This window comes from Serinus canaria, chromosome 4, assembly GCF_022539315.1.
Source record: "Serinus canaria isolate serCan28SL12 chromosome 4, serCan2020, whole genome shotgun sequence".
NCBI classification, from domain to species: Eukaryota; Metazoa; Chordata; class Aves; order Passeriformes; family Fringillidae; genus Serinus; species Serinus canaria.
Genome location: NC_066317.1, coordinates 59770711 through 59797877, shown reverse-complemented (window position 1 = coordinate 59797877; position 27167 = coordinate 59770711). Strand labels below are relative to the sequence as shown.

General features: G+C 40.7%; 2 protein-coding genes across 8 annotated transcripts in view; both read right to left on the bottom strand.

The window, feature by feature from the left end:
* TBC1D14 (TBC1 domain family member 14) overlaps positions 1-13313 on the bottom strand; it is a 64683-nt gene extending 51370 nt beyond the window's left edge. The window contains exons 1-2 of one of the 2 annotated variants that reach the window (XM_030238992.2): positions 13017-13313; positions 6993-7728 (exon numbers count right to left, since the gene is read on the bottom strand). In XM_030238992.2, the coding sequence (XP_030094852.2) occupies positions 6993-7728; positions 13017-13059 (779 nt within the window). In that variant the 5' untranslated portion in view covers positions 13060-13313. Of the gene's footprint in view, positions 1-6992; positions 7729-10019; positions 10168-13016 lie in introns of those variants that run through there. The other variant, XM_050973339.1, reaches the window with a different exon arrangement.
* A 6695-nt stretch (positions 13314-20008) lies between these two features.
* Positions 20009-27167, bottom strand: part of KIAA0232 (KIAA0232 ortholog) — a 64303-nt gene continuing 57144 nt past the window's right edge. For 3 of the 6 annotated variants that reach the window (XM_050973335.1, XM_050973337.1, XM_050973338.1), the window contains 4 exons: positions 25608-25689; positions 23619-23716; positions 22495-22639; positions 20009-21598 (listed from right to left, as the gene is read on the bottom strand). In XM_050973335.1, the coding sequence (XP_050829292.1) occupies positions 21561-21598; positions 22495-22639; positions 23619-23716; positions 25608-25689 (363 nt within the window). In that variant the 3' untranslated portion in view covers positions 20009-21560. The other 3 variants (XM_050973336.1, XM_018924695.3, XM_030238721.2) reach the window with 3 other exon arrangements.

Below are 27167 nucleotides of genomic sequence, written 5' to 3'. Positions count from 1 at the left end.
GTTTAGCCTTCTAGTGAAATCCTTTCCTCTATTCTTTTAGCATAGTTTTAATATATTATCTATCATATAATAATAAACCAAGCTTCTGATATATGGAGTCTCGTCTCTTCCCTCATCCTGGGAACCCTTGTGGACAATACCACAGAACATTAAACAGTACTTTGATCAGATGGAGAGATAGAGCATCACATAGCAGTAACTGTGCTGATATTCTCCATTCCTCAAGTCATCTACTTCTCACAGCTCCCTTTAACAGAGGAAAACAGCAGTAAAGCTCTTGCAAATTAAATGAAGATACAAAGACCATCTAACCCACCCATTCATTAAACCTTCATAGAGACAGTGAATCAGAATGAAACCAGAGCTTAACCTCATTAATCTGAATTAGCTCCTAAAGTCTCATGCACATCTGTGAGAAACTTTTGTAGTTCTCACTTTCTATTCAAAAGCAAGTGTGTGCAGTGCTGTATTGGGTTTGCCTGGCCAAGTTTTGGTAGCAGGAGGCTACAGGAGTGGCTGCTGCAAAAAGCAGTCGGAGGCTTCCCCAGGTCCAACAGAGCCAAAGCCAGCTGGCTCCAGGACAAGCCTGCCATTGGTCAAGGCTGAGTCCAGTGGGGACAATGGTTGCTTCCCTGGCACAACAGTTCAGAGGGGAAAAAAATCTGCTGCACAACAGCAGCAGCAGTCAAAAGAGAGGAATGAGACCATGTGGGAGGAATAGCCCTGTAGACACCAAGGTCAGTGCAGAAGGAGGGGCAGGAGGTGCTCCAAGTGCCAGAGCAGAGGTTCCCCTGCAGCCCCCTAGAGCAGCCCATGGTGAGGCAGTTGTGCCCCTGCAGCCCATGGAGGTCCAGGATGGAGCAGAGATCCACCTGCAGCCTGTGGAGGACCCCAAATGGAGCAAGTGGATGCGCCTCAAGGACACTGACCCCGTGAGAACTGGAACAGGCTCCTGGCAGCACCTGTGCCCCCTTGGAACAAGGAGCCCATGTTGGATCAGGTTTGCTGGCAGGACTTGTGACCCCGCAAGGGAAGGGAGGATGGAGGAAGCATTACAGCTCAATGCTGCAAACAACATTCAACACCCATCTATGTTCCAAATTTCATTCACCAGCCATATCAGACTTCTGTAATGCTTCCCACCAGCCACTAGAAATGAAACAGACACGTGTCACCTGCTTTGAAGTAATAACTAGACCACATTAAGTCCTCACTTACTGCATAGTTTTGTACAGTTACTAAAAATAACTCCAAAACTCAAACTGTCACTGAACAGATTTTAATTTAATTTAGTTTCTATAATGAACAAATAAGTTCAACAAACCTCCTTGTTTGAAGTCTTGTTTGTGTAAAACTGTTTCCAGTTACTCAACAGCAAAACTAAGATGTTAATCTACTAGTCTTTATACTAAAGAGCCACATCTCAAAATTCAGTGAAAAGTTTAAGGTAGAACTAAGAGAACTGTAATTGTAAAGAGTTACATTGTCCAACACAAAAAGGGAAAATAAGAATTGCAATTAATTTAGACAGTTTCAGTTCAACACCTAGTGGAGAACAGGCCGCATGACAAAGTTCAAAACTTCATTCTCTGGATAAGACAGGAATTCTGAAAACTGTATAATACAGTTTTCAATCTTTATCAAAAGCAAAGGCTGTTACCTTTGTAGAATTTCAACTTTCCAACAGTGGAAGATTTGCTTTGTGAGAGAATGCTTATTTCAGAAAATTCTGCTGATTTCTTCTGTTCCACACAGAGCTGTGGTAGTAAATGTAGGTGGGGAGAGGACTTTTAGTCTGTCAGTTCCAGTAGAGAGAGTGGCTTTCAAAGAAGAACTATCCAAAACCACACTTTTAAGACTGAAGCACCTTTCACCTTTTAAGGTGAAGCACACCTGAATGCCTCATGGGCTGCTGAAATACTGCTGCCAGCATCCTGTGTTAAACAGATCCTCAGTGCCTATGCTGCTTCCCACACCACGGAAGCATGAGCTTGTTTGCCCTCCTCTCTTCCCCGCCCTTTCAGCCACCGGTTATTGGCAACAATTTGCTAGAAATGCAGCCAGGTAAAGCAGCAGGGAAGGACAAAACTGCCACTCAGTTACTCTCTTCCCTCCAACAGGGCAGTGAACTCTGTGGGGCCAGGCAACTGCAGCACTTGGGAGCCCAGCCCACAGCAGGGGAGGGAAGCAGCCTGTGCTGGCTGGCCATGCAGGTTCCCTCCACCACAGGTTGGTTTCTGGAGTCCTTCCCATCAGCTTCTGGACAACTGCACCTGCAGCTGAGGTTGGTTTTGCTCATTTGTGGTTAGAAGCACTGAACTTACATCTGCCCTCACAGTGCATCCAGCTCTTTCTGTTCCTCTGCCTACACACTTCAGTCCTGTTCTCAGCCTGTCTCCTCCTGAACAGCCAGTACTCTAACAGGCTTCAGTGAACAGAAACTTGCATAGAAGAGGAGACAGCATCATAAGTAATATCTCAGCTTAGCCACCTGCAATTATTTTCACAATTTTTCTTCCCTCCTTTGGTCACTGAATTCCCATTTTTGGAGACATGAAAGCGGGAAATCAGCACTACAGTACTCCTTGTCATTCTACCTTCCTTTTAATACCAAAATTATAGAAGTACAGTAAGCTGTCCTCTCATTAAAAGCAACAAACCGCATTATGAAAGAGTCCTATCCATTAACACAGATGACTGACTTTTGCCATTGATGGACCTAATTCCTAAATTCAGAACTCCAAATTATGTGTGACCAGTAATCTCAAAACATGGGTGTACATATGTGATATAAACATATTAAAGTCACATGATTTCAAACTTAAAACAGTTACTGAAAGCAGTAGCTACTATTTTGAAATTTAAGACCTTTTTCTTATCAGATTACAAGTAAGGTCACTGGTACATGCTTCTACGTATGGTATAGGATGCCAATCTTGCTCCAGAAGCTTTCTTCCAGAAATGTAGAGATTCTTTGCAAATAGTAAAATGTAATGTTCTTCTTAAAGCCCTTTATTTAATGTGCAGTCCCTAAGCTCCTTGGAGGCTTCCTGACATCCAAATACTTAGAACACTAGGATTAAAAACTTCTAGGAGTAGCCTGAAAAGAAAGAAGATACAGATTCTTGGGAAAATAGTCAATATCCATGGCAGTGGACTAAGTAAAGACTTAGGCTGCTTGTAATCCATTAAAATGAAACAAACTGCATGGCTTATTATTTAACTGTACACAGAGTGACCCCTTTATGGTCACTCTCCACATAAGCACAAAAATCCTCATTCTCAGTCTCCAAAATGATAATTGAAAATGATAAATGAAAAGGGCAATTTCTGCAGTAAGATCACTACAGTCCTGATTCAGCAAAGCTGTTTAAGATCCACACATTTAAAAAGTTTCAGCAGTACTGTACAGAAGTAAAGTCCAAAGGTAAAACTCATTAACCCACACTACTCTGGGTCAGTAAGGCAAAGGAGCAGACAAGCCACCGACTCTTTAGTCTCCCACCCAGTTATTTGCTCACACTAGTTTTCAACCCAAGTTCCTGCATATATTCAAATGAAGGAAATTAAATCCAACTCAGGGTTACATGAAAGACCTCTGGGCTTTTAAAGCTGATACAAGTGACATTTGAAAACAACCAACATGTCAGGGTTTTTTGTCAACAGTCAGCATTACAGCTTCTTTCAGAAGCAGTAATTAATTTTCATATGCCAAACTGGAGCCTAATGAGAGCACTGTACCTGTGGTGCCTTAAGCTCTTCCAAGAGGAAATCTGTGTGTAAGCAAGAAAGCGACCTCTTTCTCACTTTTGATCTTCCAGGCCACACCCAAAGATGCACCCAGCAGCCTGAGGAAACAACCAGACCTTATGGATACTCAAACTGCTGAAGACACAAACAGCCAGAGAAGCAGTCCAGGAAACTTTCTTCACCATAGTGCTCAAAGAGGCAGGGCAGGAGCACTCCATTCCCAATTGATCTTGAAGGTGTCAGAACTGAAGGAAATAAGCCAACAGTGTTTTCTTTTATCTCAATCTCTTCTACAACTCATTTTGTAAATGCAGTCTCAAACCAAAAGTTCATAACACACCACAGAACTGACGTGGAATAAACGACCTTGTGCACAGTGCACATGCACATATGCATACAGTCTCAAAGGGAAAAATGAATGTACAGTGTGCCAAAAAATAACTTTATATTCTAAAGCAACTACTTCTCTAAGCATTTTCTTGGTACTGCGAAAGACTTATCCCTAGCTGATATGTAAGTAGCTTAAGCACATGTGACCAGGCAGTGGAGGCATCTAATTATTGTCAGTATTATCTCTACAGGCAGCCACAAATCTTAACTGACATGTCAAGGCCAAGTTTACTCTGATAAGATCAGAGAAATTAGCACATTCTCAGAGGCCAGATGGGGTTCAATACCAGCAGAGGCACCATTTCAAGAAGCAAGGTTTCTCCCTTTTACCAAATATCAACAACCTGTGCAAAAAATTAAGCTGACTCATCTTTGCTCTCAGTGGCTCAAACCTGTATCCTATTACCCAGAGAAGCCCTCGAAGAGCTAAACCTGGAGATTAAGGTTGAGTGTCTGCACTTCAGCCTTACCCCATGACCATCAGGCTGCTGGAAGGTAGTGTACAAAGCACTCAGGTCTCATTATTCCATGTTGTACACACGTGTGCCAGCCACTGGCCAAGGCAAAGACAATTTGGCTTTCTCCTGCCATGGTTCACTTGCTGAAGTGAAGTTTATGCACTCAACCTGTGAGACTGAATCACAACTTTCAGCACAGAGTGTGGTGCTAAGAACACACTCCTTTCTGGGACTTGGTTTACACCCACCACTGTAGCACTTGGAACAAACTGCGTTAGGAAGCTCCCTCTCAGCAAGCTGGTCTTTAACAATACTGTTCAAAATGCCTCCTCTTCATCTCCCACTGCACACAAACCTGAGTACAGAGCACAGGGTGGGCTGGGTAGGAAGGCCTCTAGAAAGCAGCTACTTTAAAACATAACACTGGAAGACCCAGATTCATTTACTTCAGTACTGGTATAAATCCTGAGAATCCAAGGAGCCCACAGGAACTCCAGGGAACAGGGAGTTTTCAAACCCATGGCAGATTACAAACACCAACAAAAACTAGCAACGGCGTGTTTTGAACCCTTACAATGCTGCCAGTATAAATATAAATAGTACTCCCTGTGGCACAGAACTGCCTCCAAGGCTCCCTGCTTGTTCAATACCTGTGAAACTCACCACCAGGTCTCATGACATGAGACAGTGCATAAAATACGGGGGTGTGGTGTGCAAGTACAGACAAAAAGTGGGCAGGTCTTGTTTCCAAAACAGAGCAGGAAGAGGATGCCAAAGAGGAGGATATTCAAGGTCAGGTTACAGACTGAGCACCTGGAACTTCAAAGCCGATCACCTAGTTTGAACTTAATCCTCATATTCTTACAATGACATCACCCAGTGACCAAGATTATCTCTTCCCCATTTAAAAGGCAGTAATGACAGCCTTTTCCTGGCATTCAATGTACCTGCAAAGATTCAGATGAAAAAGCTGTCTAGTGAGTACTACAATTTGTGTAACACTGGTAAAACCACCACAGACTACACTAGAACAGAATTTGGACACGTGGCTTTGCTGTGTTGGATAAGAAAAGTCGAGAAGTGGTTAAATATCCTACTCTGAGTGGGGTCTAAATGTGCCTGTTCCACTCTGCTCCCTTCCAGGCTGAAGGACAGCATTTGTTTGAGTTAGCAGCTGTGCTACCAGAACGGGTAACAAAAGTTTATGCTTTGAAGTGCTGAGAAGCCTCCTGCTTCAGAATTAAGTCTGGTTCCATGGCAACAAACAGACAAGGGTCCACAAAAGCATCAGCACCTCAAACACGACTGATGACTGGAGTTCTACTGCACAGTACTCTAACCTAAGAATAAAAATAACAAAGGCTTCAGTCAGCCTAGTAGGTCTAAACAAATTGATTTTCTTAAGCTTTGCAAATAAGGCAGCCTTTCAAAGAATGATTTTTGCTAATTCTTGATGTATTTTATTAGCCTACTTGTCTCATGCAAAAGAAAAATCGCATGAAGAAAGAGATACTAGCTGAAGCCATGTGCAAAACAGGTTATTTACAGCCAACTCCACTTGATGTCTAAAATTTCTTTCTAGAACAATTTATTTAAAACATTTCAAACTTCAGATGATATAACTTAAAAGTAAGAAACATTATGAAGGCCTTACATAACTTTAAAAAAAGAACCCACTAGCAAACAGCTCAACCCCCCAAAAGTAGATTAGTTCTCTTCCTTACTCCCCACTTCCCTGGGGTTTCTGCATTTAGAACCTTATCATTCATACAGAGGCCACATTTAGAAACTGCTTTGGGTAGCCAGTGCCATCATTTCAACAAGTGGGTGACACAATGTCAGATGTTTTCATTCCACACAAAAATGAGGGAAAAAGATACTAAAAAAAGCAGTAACTGAGATTTGGAAAGATCAGAGTAGTCGTACCAAGTGTTTGCAAAGTATTTGTATTTAAAACTTCATGAATGATCAATAAAATATTCCATCACTACTGAACTACTTATGAATCTTCAGATGTCAAAGTTCTTTAATACAGGTATGGATTCTACCTATATTAATCTATTTATGTGACACAAGATTAAAGACCTTGGCCAAAATCACAAAAGGTGTCACTAGAGAAGCCACTGTTCAGAAGAAAAAAGACCTTGTTCAGAAATCCTTTTACTGTAACATAGAAGGAATGTTCCAAGAGTTAAGATGCTTCCATACACCATAAACAAAAAATAGAATAGGATGCAGCAATATTTGCCTATTTACTTATAACAGAAAAAATATGTTAATACCAATCTAAATTAAAACACCAAGGTATTATGTCTTTCAAAGTACAACATCAAAGAGGACCTGTCTCCTAAGATCTTACATAATCCATTAAAATATATTTTATGGAAACATTACCTGGCAAAGAAGTTTGTAAAAGGTCCCAGTATTTTCCGTTTACTGTCCACATCTGTCCCATGGCAATACTGCTGCTGGTTCTGGTCATTGCTGTCTCTAGAGGAATTCAGGGTAACATCTGAAAAGTGCGCCTCATCAGTCTCGAGAGTCACAATTGCACTTGAACTGCTTGTGACCACAAAGTCCAAAATGTCTTCATTGCTAACTGATAAAGTTGTTGACAGTTCTGTGCTAAGACTAGACACGCTACAAACAGAGATATCATCACTTCGATTTAGAGTTTTTGAGGTTGGACTATAAAGCTTGACAGTGTCATACCCAGTTCTCGGGAAAGTCGAGGATTTGCGCACGGTATGGTCGTGCTCAGCAGTCAGCGAATGCGGAGGCACATACGGCGGCAGCGTGCACGCGCTCTGAAAAGCCCTGTCAGGCACAAGCTCAGGTTCTGATTGCTTTCTCTTCACATTCAACACACGGCAGTGAACAGGCTCTGGATTTCCTATTTCTAGAGTTGGAATACCAGAATCCACTGATTTAAGGCTATGACAATCTTCTAAAGCACTGGACAGCAGGCCAGGTCCATACTCAGGCAATGAGAGATCTCTCGGGGTCCCAGAGTTCAAGTTTTGAAGGCCCTGGATACTGCTGCCCACTCTTGCATCCAGAATTCCCACGAAGGTCACACCATTTAAAGAGTTGGATAAATTTGAATCACTTGTCTTGGCCCAGCTGGTAACTGGTTAAAAAGAAACAAAAGATTAGGAGTTTGCAGGAAGGCTGTGGTTTGTTCTCGACTGTTTGTTTTGTAGGGTTGGGGTTTTTTTTCATGGTTGTTTCTTGGTTTGTTTTTTAAATGCACTCAGTCCTGTCCTAATTTAGGCTTCTAATTAAAAATTATTTGTCTTCTCTTGCACATGATTACTATTCCTTCCCCCAGCATGAACAACCAGGACAACGGCAACTTAAATAAGGCTTCTAGCAAATGTGAAGCATGAAAAGCTTTTCATAAGCAGTTTGTGTGCCCATGTTTGCTCCTTACACACCTCCTGAAAGTGAAATTACGTACTATAAAACCTGCAGTATTTTAATGTTCCATGTCAATACTGAGGCAAATATATGAGATTCATTTTTATAGTCATAAATTCATATTTGCTGATGTCAGAGAGCTACAAAACTTGTTTCCATACACATAGACCAGATTTGTAATTGTTCATTTAAACAGAATTTCTCAGCATTCTTTTGGAAACTATAAAACTGATAATAAAGCTGTCACAGAAGAGAATGCATAATGTATCATAGTTGCATTAAGGAAGAGATGCAAAATCTGAACAGCTACAAAGCTATCCATGCAGTCAATGTTTTGACAATACACCAATGCACTTCATCTGTGCACATCCAGTAGCAATGATGTTTGCAAATACGTTGTATTTACTGCACTCAGGGATTGTGATCCTCCATCCATGCTGTCTCCCCAGGGGCTGCCAGCAGGTCAGTTAATGTAGTCAGTGCCCCACTTCCAGTCTGAATACAGGTTGGATGCACCAAACTTAATGGCAACTTTTATACACTGGGAACACCAATAGGAATACTGCCCTGGCTTCCAGAACTGCTACTGACCCTTTAAATACTATATGAGCTATATAACACTATATATTACACAGATCTTCTTTTTCCATATGAATAGTAAATTGTCTACAGCTCTTCTGCAGTTTGCAATGCAATTACTCTGCAGCAGTTGGCAGAACAAATATGCACATATTGCTTCAATTTCTTCTCTTTGAAACACTCTGGGGTAAGTGTGAATGAGTGAAGAACACTCATTCCATCTTGCAAACACACTGCTTTCTAGAAAGATTTTTCTTCAGCTCCTGAAGCCTGGTCTCCTATTCTCTCTCAAGTAGAGCACTCAATTAAAGATCCTGGTTGTTCTCTAGAAGGTCCTCCTCACATTCTGTTTTTAAAAACAAATACACACATACCCCAAAAGAAAACCCAAACTTCTCAATTTCAAACATTAGTGAAAACTGCTATCTCACAGCAGTTCTAAACCCCTGGTTAATGTCACCTGAGCCCTGCCAAACACCAGGGTTTGACACACAGTCCATTCTTAGATCTGAGGACATCAATACAGTTTAGCATTGTGATACCAACATGCTGTGAGTGAGAGAAAACTAATTTCAAACATATCTCACAAGTCCAAACAGAATATTTTTTTCTGTAAGTTTTCAGTCATGTCGAAAGTTCAGGAATCCAACTCTACTTTGTATGCTACACTAAATCTTTAACTTACTACCCAAACAATATTTGCTAGCAGATATGAAACTCCAGTTCAATCCATTCCTAAGTACAGGTAAAAGTCAAGGAGCAACAACCCTGGATACCTCATCTTTTAGATTTCTTCAGAACTTTTTAACTATATGCTACCCATCCAAATCAATCAATGCATCAATTGCCTAATCCTCTGCCTAAGTGAGGTTTCAAGTGTATTGTTTTGACTAAAAAGCTTGGGAAGATGTGTGAAGTCTTTACTTAAAAGAGTTGCTATAGCAACTTTTTTTTTCATATTACCATGGTTTGAAAAGTTTACATTCCCTGCAATTAAAGTATGTTTTGAAATAGCTGGCATACCAACTGTGTACGTTATAAATTCTTTATTCACTAAATTAAAATTGCAAGGGCCAACAAAAAAACAAACAACCCTAAACAGCAATTCTTGAATGCAGGCAACAAACTATACTCCAGGAGTCAACTCCAGTGGTAGCTTGAGCATACAAATAAGATGAAACACGGAGCATTACATAACTACTCTTGTATATACTGTAATCTCCTGTTCTCAGACCTTCTTACTTGAATTCACTTGTTTTTCTAACATGAGCCTGACTTTGTTCTTCTTCCTGTGTTCACCTTTATTCCTTCGTATACTTCACATTGCTCTTCAAACCCACAGCCCACCCCAACCCCTTTTGTTACTCTAAAGCATATACACATATACACTCCAGAACAGGGTAGCCAAGGGGTTTGACTTACAAGAATTCAAACTTTTGGATGCATCTAGAAAGTGCAGTCCAGGAAACAAAACACAACTGTAATCTGTCAGGAGCAGCTTTGATGATGTTTGGGTAAACAGTACAAGCATGTTCCCATAATGAATTCCTCCCATGACTGCCTTTACTTCTGCTCAATGATTTTCCCAAGCAGCAGCCAGTCCTTAGCTTAATTGCACTGCTCTTCTCAACCAAGCTTACAAATGGTAAGCATTCAAGTGACCTTGGCAGAGGCAGTAACTAAAGCAGCTCAAGAGGCCAAATACTGTAAACAAAAGAATTACAAGAAAAAGAAGTGAAAATAGCTTCTGTACCCGGTGTGGAATTTTAACTTGACTTGGTATTTTTTCAAGCAATAAATTTAACAGGAAGAGATCCTTTAAACGGGCAAGCAAGAAATGCAGAAGTATACAACACTACAGCTTGCTGGAGCAAATTATGCAACAGCAAGTTACAAAGGTTTTACATAGTTCAGCAAAACTGTGGGAGGCTTTGAAGTGTACTCATCAAGGGTTTTAAATGAAAATTTGAGATGCAGTCAGCTCTCAAGAACACACAGGAGAACCCCTTGATTCATTTTGAGTTAAGTTGTTGTAGGATTGTTTTTAAGGATGGAGTGATATTTATACTCTGTTTTAGCTGCCTCACTGGTAAGTGCAAAATCTGACAATTTACGTCAAATATTCTGTCATGTACTCCAATGATAACTTCTTTCCATAAAACACTTATTAACATAACAATGTTGAAACATTATCATTTGAGTACCATAAACTACTGAGAAATTGTATGTAATTTTGTCTGCACAAGATTTATAATCCCCATTGTTTATTTAAATATATTAGATTGAAAAAAAATCAATATTTGTAAAGTCTTAACATCCTATGTGTTCTAGAGAACACAATCTCATAAGAGAGAACATCCCACAAGAAATAACAAGGAAAAGGGAGTTAGGAAAATACAGCCAAGGTCACAAGTGGCAATGAGAGAGCAGGTAGATGTTATTTACTCATTAACACCTCCAACTTAAGTGCTAAGGAGCACAATGATTAAGACAGTTTTGTAGCCAGATTCAAACATCAGGACACAACTACTGACACAAAGGATAGCTAACCTGGGCAACTCTTTGTCAGGGAACACTGTGGAAGCAAGAAATTTACATGTAAACTTGGGAATACAAAATCACTAATGATTCCTAAACAAAGAGAAACTCAGAAAGGCTCTAAACCGCAAGCATCAGACCTTCATGAAAACATCAACATACATTAGTTCTGCTTTCAGACCCTCTCCTAGGTACAATTTTTTCTGACAGGTGGAGTTTCCATCTGTCTCAGTAGGGCCGTCTATACCGCCTCACATTCCCCAGATTCTGATCACAGCATGCAAGAAGGCATGTTCTGACAATAACCAGAGGCTTTAAAACACATTTTGGCTTTGCATACAACTCAACCATACAGAGGGAACAAGTCATATTTGATTATGATTTCTAAGATCTACAATAAAATGGCTTTTCAACCCACTTTGATATAAAAATTAAAGATAACAGCAATGCCAAACCATTAGAGTAAAACAAAACCAGAAAGATGCAAACTCAAGGCCCGTTATTCCAAGTTTGCTGGGAGTTATGATGCAGTTTAGGTAAGCAACAAGGGTAAGATAATCACTTGCAAAAAAAGGCTTTATACTTTCTTGCCTCGCTCGAATGAGAAGAGGAATGACTGCATACACAGCTGAGTTCTCAAAGAGTTAACATCACACATTACCTCTTCAACACTTACTTCTGCCAGTTTTTCTCAAATGTTTAAGAACAAGGAATTTCTTCAATTACAAAGTTGGAACTTTTTTTTCTTCTTAAAAGTTTTTTTTTTTTAATTAATGGCTTATATTCGTCATGCTTTTAATATTATTTTTGTTGCATGTACCAAAAAACACATTGCCGTTATCAAGGGCAGCTTTGGGTGACCTTGGTGCACAAGAGCATCAAACTCAGTTTTGTTTATTAAAGATTTCTTTGTTCCATTTGTGTGGAGGTTCTAATAGCCACAGCATTGCCAACAGTGGAGAATTCCTGAAACTAGAAAAAGTCTGCCTTTTAACTAAACATGGGACACAACAATTAAGGCTACCTATGTAAGTACTGCCGAAACTTTACCGGCGAAAAGAAAATAAACTAGTAGGGATTTTTCTGTTTTGTTTTAATTAACATGACTATTATCTAACTCTCAGCTGGTGACCCTTCAGAAGCGTGGCATTACAAAGCTGGCTTCCGAGCGGAGTGCTCGGAGAGTAATCATAAGTAAGCCATTCACCGCTTTCCCACTGTTTTTGCTTCGTCAGGCAGACAATACAAACAAGTTACAGTGCTCTGCTAAAGCTTCTGCTCCAGAAGCGCTTTACAGTGCTTTTCCTCTCCCCACACCATTATTACTGAAAACTCTGTGAACCACATTAAATTAGCAGCAACGTCAGGAGAACTTCAGCTACTGGGAGATGTAGTTTTGTTTGGTCTTTGGGAATTGCCTGGGAGACCTCGACTAGAAGAGAGGCAGCGAGATGAAAGTTGCTTACTTCTCACGGGCTGAGCCCAACTCGCCCTGCGAAGGTTCCGAGCTAGCGGCCTTCGCTTACAAAACAACCCAAAGAAACTGAAACAACGGAAAAAAAAAAAAAAAAAGAGCCATAACGAAAGCCTTCCTTGAGGAAGCAGCGCTCACTGCTCTCTGCGGTCTTCAACCCACTCGGTGAACACTCCGAGGGCTCAGCCCACCTGCTCCTTTTAACTTTTTTACGTGGCCACGGCCAGGCAAGTCAGTATAGGGCAGCCAGCGCGGCCCCTCGGTGCTGAGGCTGCTCCCCTCCGGCCTGCCCCACCCGGCCCCAGGCTCTGCCTCTCGCACCAACAGGTACCACCAACACCCCCAGCACCGGCAGGGCTGCGCCGCTGCCCGAGCAGGAACAGCCCCGAGGAGCCCGGACGCCTCACCGGGGTAGCGCTGCCCTCCGTCGCTCTCGTCACGCTGGGCCATGCCCGACGCGCCCCACAGCCGCTGCTGCGGGACTAGGAGGCGGCCGGCGGCTGCGGCGGGCAGTCCATGTCGCTGCTCTCCGGTCCCCGCGGAGCAGCGCACGGTTCAGCGCGGCTGAGGCGGAGCAGCCACCCCTCGCCGGGCAACCCCTCGGCGTGGCGCGGGGCCTCCCATGGCGCCGGCGGCGCACACCTGGCTGCGGGACAGGTGCCGGGCTCCTCCGGCGATGCTCCAACCCCCGCAGCTCGGACTCCTCCCGCCCCGCCTCCGCTCCCCCTGCCCGGCGCGCCGAGGGAAGCCCCGCCCGCCGGGAAAGGGAACGCCTGCGCGGAGGGGGGCGAGGGGCGTCCGCCGCCGGGCGCCATTTTGAATCGCCTCAGTGGCCGTGGCGGGCTGGGTGGTGGTGCTGGCCCGGTTCAGAAGCAGAGGCGCCCCGGTAGCGGGGCTGTGGTTTGGGCGCTGGTTCGGAGGAGTCCCCGGAACGGAGGGAAAAGGGGCTGTGGCTGAGAGCGCTTGTTCCACGGAGCCCTGGTCTTGGCGGGAGCCACTTTTTGGCCGCCAGGCTCTGGAGCCCGTCCCGCGTTACTGCCGGGGCTGGCGTGCGGCTCTGGCATTCCCCGGGGGGAGCAGGTGGGCTTTACTCGCGTTGCCGCCTGCGTTTAGGGGGAAAACAAAATTCAGTGGGTTTGCAAGTGTGGGCTGCGGAACGTGTGGAGACATCGTGTGTAGGTGTGTCCCTAGCTCAGTGGAACTTTGGTATTATGCTCTGTAATACCAAAAGTGGAAGCTCTAGGGTGGTAATTGCGATTTTTGGATTTTTATCTTTCCACTCTCTGCACCTTCCGTCTCAAAGTGGACCCTTTTGCTGTTCTCATGGTGGAGCTGTGTGTGCACACCCTGCTCTACCCCCACACTGATTTCCAAGCAGTCAGCACCTGACAGGAGCAGAGCTGTCGTGTTTCCTTATCATCTGTGAAACTCGGCTCTGCTTTTGTTTTCTGCAAAGGTCACATGTTTTGCACCTAGAGTCGGTGATAATGTCTCTAAAACGGTGATAAGATAAAGCTGTCCCCCATCTGAACCGAGGATTTAAGCACTCTTGTCACCTCACACTTCTGTCTACACTGAAGCTGGAAGTGTGAGGGCAGCAGACGCAGAAATATCTGAACTTGTGCTGGGGTAGTTGGTTCGCTAAGAAGTGGTGCAAACCCATGATTATTCAGGCTTTGATATGGGCAAGTTACACTTGAATGAATCGTAAGAGGCTGAGGCAGACCTGTACAGAAGTACTTGCCACCATGACCCTGTTGACACCAATTCCATACTACGAAGATAAGAATTACATTGTTATGAAAGTGCTCTGAAAATCTACCATGAATGAAAAATTATGCCTCTGCAGATAGTTTGTTTCTGTGATTGGGTCAGTTCTTAGTCTGCTGTATTTCTAAGATCGGTTTCAACATAAAATTATTTAAGATTGGCACTAATTTTTCTATATCTTCTTTTGAATATGACTACTGTCTCTGTAAGAGAGCTTCCATATTAAATGTAAATAAAAGCAAACCAATTTTGAGGCACTATAAACTCGTTTATATGCATAAGATTTTTGGAGCATATACTCACACTAACTCCTTTTTCCGTATTAATTTTTTCTCTTCTGTGTTGGAGATTATCAATCAATTCTTCTGTTGGAGCAGCCAGAAGAGAGTATTGTTATCATGATGTGTACCTAGGTCAGTTGTTTGGTTCCCAGGGTAAATAAAACAATGGAAACAGACAGGAACTCCCTAATTCTGCAGAGTACCTGCACAGGAAATAATGATGCTCCCAGCTTAATATAATTTAGGCTGAAGAAACAATTAGAAACACCTGCTGCAGAAAATCTTTCAGCAGTAGCTGAGCATGTGGAAAGTCACAGAAATTGCAGCCTAGTCAATATAAAAGAACCACCCCTCTATTGCACATGAATGCTGTGTAACTCATATGAAAGGAAAGTAGCATTTCTGGTAGTCATGAGCTGTTACCAAAAGGTGTTTTGCATTAGTAGTTAGTAGCAGTTTGTTTGTGCCCCCTCCATCCCAGATAAGGTAAATTTCTGTCTGCAAATGTTGTGTATTATTACTTCTCTGTTTGGGGAAAAGCTGAAGGGCTCACATTGTGACTAAATACAATGTCACACCACTAGCTGTGATGAAGTGTGGCATGTGCTAATTACTGAAAGGAAACAGAACAGGTACTGCCAGGTACAGGAAGTCTAAAAGCATAACTCAGCGTAAAGGGGACCTTTAGCACCTTTATTTTGCAGCAGCTGTGCAAAATTTTAATCCACAGAGAAAGCAAGTCTTCCTGTTTAAACACGTGGGTTGTAATGTGATAAGAAGTTAATTGTGGCATATAAAATCAGCATGGTTATATCAGTCTTTTGCCACTGATTCAGGGTCAATAAACCTGCAGCACACTTAATTTTATAAAAAAAATTGTGGAATAAAATCTTGTTTAAGTGTCTTGCATGCAGCTGTTGTGTAGAAACGAAATGTTACATAGAGCAGCCTCAAACTGGCAATTGATGTTCACCTAGTGGGCAAAAAAACTTCAACATGTCTATTATTAGCCTGGTGCTAGAGAATTATTTTTTTTTTAAACATTCTGTTCAAAAGCTGACTCATTTTAATGCCAGCAGAGTTCCATATCCCAGGTTTATGGTTATTCTGCAAGAAAGCATGAATAGTTTTTGCTCTCTTCTGTCTTGGTGATTTCTTTAAAATATGCAACATATGATAAAAGTACATCAAATACCAGTCCTTCCTCTGTTTCATTAGAGCCAAGAAACAGAAATGCAATTTTCTGTCATGCTTCTAATGCCTGTAGATGTGAGAAAGCATTCTCTGCTTAGGCTTTCAGTTCTGTTTTGAAGCTTCAGCAATTTTGCAATTGATACAACTTCAAATTTATTTTTTAAGAGCTAGATGAGAACATCTAGATTGAATTTTAATTCATCACAAGCCAAGTGTGATGCCAGCAGCTTTCAGAGCCAGCCAAACTTGAGCTTCATTTGAATTCACCATGCAGCTCTTCAAAGTCAGTAATTCTCTGTCATAAGCTAGAGGACAATTTTTTTTTCTTTAGTTTAAAGAAAAGATTAGCATGTTGTGAATGTACAGCAGTTGTGCATCATTGTTAGCTGACCAACAGCTCCTGCCTCCACTTGCCATCGCTGTGATTTAAGGCAGTTCTAGCTCACCCAAGCCTGAGTGCAAAGGTACCAAGGGTGGCAATGCTGGACACTCCCAGTTGTTATCCATCAGACCATGACAGAAAAGCTCTCTCTGAAAAGCAAATGTTAGCAAGACAGGAGCCCAAGGAGAGCAAGACATTGCTCCTTTTCCTCCTTTACAGAATTACCTGTAGGCATAGTGAAATAACCCATCCCATTCATGTTATATGGCACAAGAAAAGGGAACAATGAATATATTCAGGTTTCTACTCATAGCAATGAAAAGGGTAATAATTCTGTGAAAAATTCAATACCTTGGAAGCAAATGGTGATGCTTTTGAGGAATGAATATTATGCTCTTCTACTTCAGATTAATCAGAAATTAATTTTGTTCACACAAAACTATTTTTGCCTGTCTGTATTTGATAGCAGTCCATTTTCAGCATGGCCACCATCTGCATGGGCGTTCCTACTAGAGGTAGACTATCTGTACACCAGGCCATTTTAATAGTATCAGGAACAGCTGGAGAACATGCTATTTGATTATCCCAAAAGGCTGCCTCTTCCTAGAGGAACTTAGACCTGATAAAGGATGAGGAAGCTTGATCTATAGCTACCATCACTTCTGTTACCACTGGGTAAGAACAGACTGAGATGGTTTCCCTCCATGAGACAGCAAGAAAATGAAGAGCAGGAAAGACAGGGGGAAAGTGTGTGAGACTTTCCAGCATGTTTGAACTGATATTACTGAAACACGATGCGTGACAGGATTGTTTCTATCGCTGTCTACAAGCTGTTTAGGAAAGACAACATGAGTAATAAGGTGTGAAGGAGTAAAACTATATCAACTAAAACCATTACTCCTTGCATAATATCTCAGAATTGCAGAATCCTGAATGCCCATAAATAATCACTCACAAAGCCTCCATGGCACCTCTGTTACAGATCTTCACTCATCACTAAATCATGCCAGAGAAGGAAACATGGTTGTTATTATGCACAGCTGCATAATGAAAAGCTGGAGTTCTAAAACAGATTTATTCTCTTAAGCAAGCACTATTTAAATTACATTTCCAAAGGAAAACAGATCTATTCTGGAGCAGTTGCCAACATGGCAACATCTACTGGAACTCCCTACAAAGAAAAAAAAATATCAGTGGACTAAAACTCAATTGTTGTCTAGACCTAGGAGGGATGAAGGAAACTAAGTAACATTCAGTTTGGGCAGGTAACAAAATCACTATGTCTCCATAGAACTGCAATGATTCGAGGAATTTTATATTTTTGTACTGAATACAATAACAGGAAAAATGGTGAATGAATGACAACTCAGACTGCCTGAAGAAGACTTTGTTGTCAAATAGATTCCAAAGGCAAATGATTGAGGGCTAGAACTCCATTGCAAAGTGAGGACCATTAGAAGCCAAATAGCAATGAGAAAATTAGAAGTTATGAAATGTAAGAAAAATAGTAAAAAGGCAAAATCCTACTGAAAGGGTATTGGAAACATAAAGGATGTCCTTAATTTTTTTTATTGCACAAATAAAGTAACTGCAAAAATGAAAAATTCAACACCAGTTTCTGTCCTGTATCTGTAAGGGATCAGGCTGGCCCATCATAGCAGGTAGAGATTAATGAGGCAAATTATTCTTCAGACAGTAGGCCTAAACAACACACAAGTTGGACTTTTTTTCACACATTTGTCTAATATGTTCCTAAAAATCTCTAGCGGTAGAAGTGGCATCCCTTTTTTTAGGTGGTGCTTATGTACTTGCTTTCAGTACTGCTACTGTACTGTACTGTTCTTTGCTTAAGCATTTCCATGGCTACCAACAGGAAAGCAGAGATGAATCTAAAAAAAAAAAAAACTTTTTAACAGTATTTTTACTGCTTAGAAGTAAAATGGTTTTAGAAGAAATTCAAGAATTTGAGAGTTCTTAGTTTTATGAGACAAGGAGAGTTGCTGCTTCTCCTGTATCTCTGCTTGCAGTGAGTAAAATAAGGCTTGTGCAAAAATTATTGCAGTTAACCCTGCATCAGCAAATCCTGAAATCTTTATGTGACAAGCAGTTCTAGCACTATTAAATGGCTGTTCCTGCTGTTAACAGAGGGACACAGAGTCTTTGTACTGCTTTTGCAGCCCCTCGTTCTTGGATTAGCTGCAAATACAGTAATACAGTAACAACAGACACTGTCCTTCCAGAATCATTTGCCCTACAAGAAGGCTGTCAGGCAGAAGGCAGCATCCGTGGCAGCCTCTCAGCTCAGCCTCTGTCCTCACTGTTTGAAGGTGAAGTTGTTATACATGGATGCAGCAGGGCAGGGACACCAGTGTTTTGTCACTCAGTGGCTTTTTCTCAGCAGCATGTTGGCCCACTGTCAGCTCTGTCAGCTGTTTTTTCTTGTTCATCCCATTATCATCCCATTGGAGCAGAGGCAGACTATAAAATTCATTAAGCATTTGTATGTAATACTGCATGTAATACTAAATTTTGAGAGGTACTTGAACAATGGAACAGAAGTCTTACAGTAGGAAGCTAAAATGTATCAGTAAAGACTCCTTTGTCCCAAACCTCTGGAGTCCTTTTGCTATTAGTTTCACAGGTAATAAAGGAAAATTATGTGAGATGCTGTGTGTGGAAGGTAATGACTAATTCATTGGGGATAATACTTAACTATGCTGGTCCTGGCAGGGAAAGAACGAGTTACTGTGAAGGAATCCTGTCTTTCTAGAAGGTTCACTGCCTTCTCATGTATTTTCACATCAGACACTCCCATGAAGGCACAGTGTGACATGCATTTACAGCCAGCCTGTCCTACCATTGACAGATGCACTTGCTCTAGGGCTATACAGAGTTGGTTTTTGCATGACAGAAGCACTGTTTACACTGAAAACTAATTATTTACATTATGTGTATTTAATATTAATTCAAATACAGGAATTGAAAAGCCTGTCTGGTGAAATGTAGTTCTTTTACCAAGTATCTTCTATAAATGCAATGAAAAGGTACTACTTCTGCTGTGTTTAGGAAATAATTGAAAATAACATATGCTTTTCAAAGTTTCAGCTACCAAGTTTGAAGAAAAGCATTTACCCAAGGACCTTACGGAGGGACTTCCATTATTTCCCAGTGTGTTTCCATGTTGTTTTCACTGAACTTCTAATTCAGCACAATTCATTCTACACAGAATCCCAGGTTACTGTGGCTGCAGACTTACAGCAACAAAATGCACAAGGCTCCACCAAGTAGAATGTGAGCTGTTGAGGCTTTTTTCCTTTCTCTGAAAGGAGATACAGCCATGGAATTAGTGAGATACTGGTTACTTGATGGCTGAACACAAGTTAAAAGCAGAAATAGAAATCTCCTGCTTTAGATCCTGTATTACATACAAATTCTGTAACTGTTATGTGAGAGAGGGTCTGGGTTTGCTTGGGTTTGAGTTTTTTTTTAAAAGGTCTCATGTCTTCTAAACATGAATTTGTCATTATAAATTAATATCTACAGAAATAAAGTGTGGACAAGGGTCATTTTGTCTTCTTTTTTTAAAGAACATATGCAATGTATTTAATTTTCCTACATCCTAAAAATAGTTTAAAAAATTACAGCAATGAAAAGCACTCCCAAATTAGGTATCTCATGCTATTTCTCCAGACTATTTCATGCTTAACTGCATGTTGTATCTATATTATACACATTAGCCGAAGAAAATGAAGACACACACACACCATCCAACTGTCCTTTTATATTTTTATTCGGTGTTAAGTAACTCCACAAGAAAACAAAATCAGTTACTCTGGTGTACGTGAAATCAGAACAATACAACCACTTGAAGCAAAAAGTAGAAACAAATTTCAGCCCAGGAATGGAAAACTGATACTTCAATGCTATGGATATGCAATGCGCTTCATCCCACAGTGCGGTTCAGCGTATGCCAACCTTTAATGCTCTTGTTATTGTTGTTGGTGTGTGTTTCTATCCATATAGAAAAACTAAAAACCACACTTCAACTCTCACTGAAAGCCTTAGAGCTTTAGCCATTAAACTATGAAAACGAGTAAAGACAATTTGTTATTGCCCTAGCTCAAGATAGGATTTTATTTTCCCCAAAGGTGCTGGAATCATTACATGCCACAGTGTAACTATGAGCAACACCTTTGTTACTTTTGAGCCCTTTCTTACCAACAAAGAAGCTCTAGCCAGAATTAACTGAGCTGAAGTTTGTGTTTGAAATATGTCCACTTGGTCACTTCCTGTTCTCAAATGAATTCTATGCCGTTCTTCACTGTAGTGATTTGAAGAATTTGCGTGTAAAGTTCTTTTTTCTTTTCATGTTACAGTTAACTAGTTTCAGTGCAGGTGCTAAACAACCTCTCAAGGAAGCTCCAGAAGAAAGTAAAATATATAAAATCTATTCAAAGTCTGCAAATAAATTAAGAAAAGAAACTGTAAAGTGTCAAAAGATTTGCTGTATGAATACAAACCCTAAAACATAGTCTAAGAGGAGGACCAAAAGAAAGTCCTTGGATAAAGTCAACCAAGCCAGTTTTAGTAAGGATCTCACCAAAAGCGTTGCACGAAGACCGGCATGGTTTCCCAACCATGTATTTCAATTCTTACACTGTCAATTGAATAAAGGCAACAAAACCCAGTTACTCAGAAAGCATTTCTAGCGCAGAACATATTTCAAAGGCAGTTCAGCTCACATTTCAAACAGCTATGTTTCTTGGGAGGTTTATTGCCTGTCAAAAATAATGGTGAAGCTTTTCAAGTCAGTATTGGACTTTCTGCACTTCCTGGTGTTATAGACATGCTGCGATCGTGTAGACTAGTTAGTTGTTGTCATTTCTTAAACTAGGAGTTCTTAAAAACTCAGAATGTTTAGTTTTGCAAATATTGCTCCTCCTGGCTTATACATTTTGCATAATGTGTTAAAAGCAGAAGGAGTTGATAGTCTTGTACAGATGCAACTTGACAATGTATTGACTTTCTAAGTTAACAAAAGAAAATTTAAAAGCAAGTCACATAAAGCAACAATCACTACTGCAATCACACATGTATGTTGTAAGTCATCACCTTCCCTACCCCCACCCACCACACACATAACTTGCCCCACACATTCTCTCAGAAACACAAAATGAACTACGAGATTTACTAAATTACAGCCACAACAGCAGCTAACTGTAGCAGCCACAGGATTTCTTTCAAGTGAAGCACTGACCCTTTGCATTTAAAACATTGAACACTGAGCATTTTAGAGAGTTTCAGTCATTCAGGCTCAAGTTCAGTTACAGGATGCTTTTGCAGGTTACATGAATGCCTTCATCTGCAACAAGACAACATTCTCATTACTCATTAACAAAATTCACAACAATCCACACATCACCCCAGTGGTTTATAATTTTTGGTGTTACTTTTTGAACTTCTGCCCCACATTGGCAAATTGCTAAAAAGGACAAAAAAAAAAGAAAAAAAGGAAAAAAAAACCCCACATTGCCTCCATACCTACAAAAAAAATCCTTGGCTTCTCCAGTTAGCAAAAATACAAACCATGGTATCCTCAGTGTTGGTTTGTGGGAGGGGGGAATCATAGGATAGAAAACACAGTTTCTGTAAGTCTCTAAAGCACAACCCTGTTGTTCCTACTTCAAAGTTATGAGATTTACTGAATGAAGACTGGACAAGTCATTCATGCTTTTCTCCTGCATTCAGGAAGGCACTGATAGATTACAGTGTTAAGTATTTATCTCCCAGTTCTTAAAGAACAAAGCCTAATGTGCAGAAAGCTGAAGTCTCTGAATAGCAGAAGTAGTTGTAGACACTGCGATGCTAAGAAGATCGTAATAGTGGTAGGGCTACAGTTACGAAAGAAAATAACTGCAATTAAGATGCAAAAAAGCAGTGGTACTACTAAGACAAGCACATGCACATCCATTCTTGATTTGACAACACAATCTAGTCTAGTTCAAATAGCCAAGAATTTAACAGTATTTTTTGGGAAAAAAAATCTTCAACAGGACAGCTGTGTCCTCATCTATAAAATAAGCAAGAAGAGAAAGATAAATACACATCTGAATCCATTAACTGAAGAGGAAACTCAAGTTGTTGTTTTAGAGCTACAGACCCTCAAGAAAGATAGTTTTCCATCTCATGTTACTTTTCAATCATCTGCTCTACTCTGCAGTTTTTACAGTTGAGTTCGAGAAAAAAGCTCCTCCTCACATGGATCAGCCCATTCGCTTCCACCTTCTGAAGCTGTGTCTTCAGAGCTGGAGCTATCACTGGAGTAGATCTTCTTCCTGAAGCCATTTGGTTTTGCTTCAGCATTTATATCATCTGCACATCTTGCTTCATAAACAGAAGAAACCTAAGGATTTAAACTGACAGTGTTGATGGGGAACAATAAAGAACATGCTTGCTTTTCTCTGGGCTAGGAGGTATATGGATTTTTAGCTGTCCAAGAGAGATGCCACGATTACAGGGCAAGTCCTCCTCTTTCCTGACTTAGTCTATTATGTAGAAAGGACTGCAGAACAGCAGGGAACAAAGGTGGTGCTTTTATTATTTTTTCCTATTCCTTAATTTTAGGATTTGCACAACACAGCAAGAGACTCAAAAGTGAACTCAGGATGTATCTTTATCACAGTTCATGTTAGAAAAATTACTGTAAAAGTTATCTCCAAAACTTGATAGTAAGTATTAAATAGTAAGAAAACGCAGCACAGATCTGACTAAACTTCAAGCAAACGTATTTTAAATATATTTTCATCTGAATGAGTAAAGCCATAGCAAGCATGTCACAATGTTAAACTAAGCACTATCATCACTGAAGTTTAAAGGTATACCAATAAATACATGTATACATGAAATTTTTTCCCTAGAGAAAAAAAACAAAGAGTTTTTTTGCTTGTAATGAGCACAGTATTCAGCATATACTATCTTTATGCCTTTATTTGCTGATCCTTTCTGCCCTCATAGTGCACTTCAGCTCACTCTACACTTACTGAAATTAGAAGTTGAAGGAAAAGAAGACTTATGTTTAACACTCATGACAAGCAAACGGCAAGTGCTCCCAAAGGAAACTGGTTTTGCTTATCTACTAGAAGTACAGCTGTTTGTACAAAGGGTTGTACTCCCCAAAGTACAACACCCTGAGGAACTCTCAGAAGGATGCTCAAGATGCAGAGGAGGTTAAAAAACAAAGTAAGAGAAGAGAAGCTTTTGAAGGTTTTTGCAGGAATTTCATTTGAGGGTAGACTGAGAACTGTGATGAAAGAAAAGATGCAGTAGCCCACCCTTATAAAAAAAGAAGAAAACTTCTTCCCCCAAACCATTGACAAACTTACCATATTAAAATCTAAAAGATGTTCATCATCATTGGATACTTCCTTTACATCTGCAAGTTCTCCTACACCATTCTCTCCCTTGGCATTTGTATAGCACTCTTATTTTGTTTTTGTGGGGGTGTTTCAGATGCAAAGGAAGAAAAAACAGAATTGAGGAACACTGTTATTTACATTTACCATAAATGAAAGCATCCAGAGATGTATTCTTGGATTCACACTCTCTGCCATATAAACTCTGTGCTTGTGGGGCATTTTATGGTCTGATACCCATAAAGAAATCACCATAATACCTCACAGAAACTTCATCAGATCCTACCTGGATAACTAATAGTAAAAGAAGCTACTTAGTTAATGAAAACACCTAAAATACCAAAGAACAAGAATTGTTTTTTAATGATAAATGGCTCAGCACATTTTTCAATTCTGAGATTGCATTTTGTTCCACATCACTCCTATTTCTATATCCATACTGTATAGACTGAAACAGTAGCCTGCTCCTCACTGAAACTCAAGAACCCCAATTGATGTGAATGGCTATGATTTCTACTTACCAGAGTAAACTTATATATATATTATCAACATCTATCATGTAGATAGATACATATGGATCACATGCATCAACACCCACATATAAAAAGTACCCATACTGAAAACTGGATACACAAAAAGATTCGTGGAAGAATAACGTCAGCTGTGAGGATCAAGTCCCGGTCTTGTTTAAAAACTGAGTCGCACAGAGCAAACCGTGGCTCTGTTGTCCCTGACAGACATGGGGCTGTCCCTGGCTCTGCATCAGCAGCGCCTGGGCTCGGGGAAGCGCTGCCGCAATGACGCGCGCTGGCCGCCAGGGGGCAGCCCCGGCCCCGTTGCCGGGCACGGCCCCGCGGCTTTGCAGGGGACCCCGATCCCCCGCTTTGGGAAGACTGACGGCTTTGGCCAATGTGGCAGCCCCTGAGCGCCCATCTGCTCCTGCGCTGGGCACGGCTCTATAGCTGGGAGTGAAGTAAAAGTTAAGATGTTCTTGGAAGTCATCCAAACTGTCCTAAACACCAAAGTAAGGCTGTTCTGGAACCAAGAACAAAGCTTAGTTGGTTGCACTTAAAGGTGTGCTTTAAAAATAATAAATGGCTAATCTACTTTCAGATTATTAAGAAACCAAGTCTCAAATCAAAACTTTCTCACCCTGAGCATGTACCAACAGAAAGCACCAGAGATCCTGTCAATTCAGGATACTAATTCAGAATGGTCTTGTTCAGCTTCTTGCCTTTGAGACAGAGAAGGTGAATTGGTATGCAGGCAAAAAAAGCTGCCGGGATTCTTGCCTGTCCACTGAAAACCCGGGCTTGAGTCAGTTGTCAGATGCTACGGATTCCTGGGAGTGCTGGAAGCACACCTGCTTCTGGTCACGAGCAGCCTGCCAACTAAGACTGGACTTGCTCTCTGTGCAGGTCAGAAAAATTCCGAGAGTGTCAGTGTGAAAGGAGTGGGCAAGTGGCAAATCCCTCTCCTTCCCAGCCTCAGAGAGATTCCACACATTCACTGAATAACTGGCATGTTATTTATGCACACCCATAAAAGGTAATCATCATGTTTTCACATTTCTTTAGACTTATCTACCTAAGAAGTATTTTTCAGGATGAAACATTAAAAAATGTAATAAAGTGTTTTCATAACCAGATATTTCCTGTTTATTTAATTTCAGGCTTTGGAATTAAGTAAATATGTGTAAATGTTAAGATTATTTTAAAACCACTTTCTTTTAAAACCAATTTAAAATCATGCTAGAGGTCTACTACAAGTGCAACTGAAGCATCCCAGTTCTCTCTCGGATTAGAGATTTTTTTTTTTTGTGGAAGCTTACTGGTGTGGGTTTTTTAAATACAGACAGTAAATCCAACTCATCTGCAGCAATTCTAATCCATAACAAGGAGCATTTCATTCTAAAATGGGTGCAACAGCAAGTTAGTTCTAACAGGCAGAGGTGCTTACCTTCACACTGTGATGCAGGAAAAAGGGGAGAATAGAGCGCCTTTTCCCACCAGCATTGCTTTTCCTGGCTGCCACTCATTCTCTGCAGATTAGTATTCAATATAGGAAAGTGTTTAGACAGTAATCACACTTCATTTTGCCATAAATAATATACTTACATGTAAAGGAGGAAATTCTGGTATTACAAAGAATTTTCCTAAGTCTTACAGGTCACACTGCTCAAGTTGTAACATTAATGGGAAATGATTGTCAAACTACAGTAGAACATCCATTCTCTGAACTCTTACAGCCAATATGAGCTCAATGCTGGGGCTCAGACTTTGCCCATACAGAGCTATACAAATACAGAAAAAAATATTTTAATTCCAGCCCTACACTTTCTATCTAGAGAGAGCTACCCAAGAGATGGAAGTACAGTGAAATGTTAGCCAACGTGACAAACAGTTCAGTGTAACACAAAACAGAGAAGACAGTGAACAAAAAGTGGCAAAATTTCACGTTTAAAGTTTGGGAGGATTAATTTGCAGTACCATTACTCAATGGAAAAACATAAAATCAGAGAATTATGTGTCAACATGAGGAAAAAGAGGTTATGAGGATGATCAATGATTTGTCTTTATCATAGAAGCAATCGATTCACTAAGACTGCCAAAATTCTCTCCCTTTCCCCATATTTTAATTAGTTTAATTTTACCAGAGGCCTTTCCTCATGACATTGATGGACATGGCTAAAATAGCAAGGGCTTGTCACAACACACATGTCCCCAGTTTCACTGCTGTACCTCAGGTAACCCCATTAGCTTTCAAAAGATTATGCCACATTGTAACATGCTCTATAGATATTAGAATGATTCAAAAAACAAACAACAGTGCAAATGCCTATAACAAACATTAACAAATGAACTTCAACACTGACTTTCTAGCCAGCTTCCTCCTCTTAAACTTGCAAGGATGTTTAAACATGGAAGATTAATAAGTACCCTTTGGTTCCTCCTTAACCTGCTGTAGAACTACACACCCATAGAACTTAAACTGACAAACATTCATTCCTTAATAAAGAGAAGCCCCTCTCAAACCAAAGGAGTGACTCAAGAGTGCTGTATTTAGAAACATGTCCTAGATTCAACTTATTTGAACTTATCCATGCTGGTTTCCTGTCATAAGACCCAGGAACAGTCTTTTTGGAACCACCCTCCAAAAATTCAAAGCCTTAATTCCAGAAAAAAAACATTCTTAGGAACTTAAACCATTGGTTGGTATCTTTTTTTAACATCAAAAAAAAAAAAAGATAAAAAAAGAAGCAGCTGAAGGGTATAAGCAGGGCATAGTAAGAAATATGTGCATTTACAAATGCATTCAATCATGGAAGCCTCACTCTGTGCTGATTATAGATAGAGGCATCTAAACTCCACAGGCACAATGTATTATTAACTTCAAAGTCTCTCCCCTGCTGCTGTCACACCTGCACATGGGATAAGCTGGATGAACCCCAGCAGGTACTGGCAAAGCCAGTGTGAGTCTGGCAGGGCACAAGAAGCTGCAGCAGCCTTGCTTCCCTGG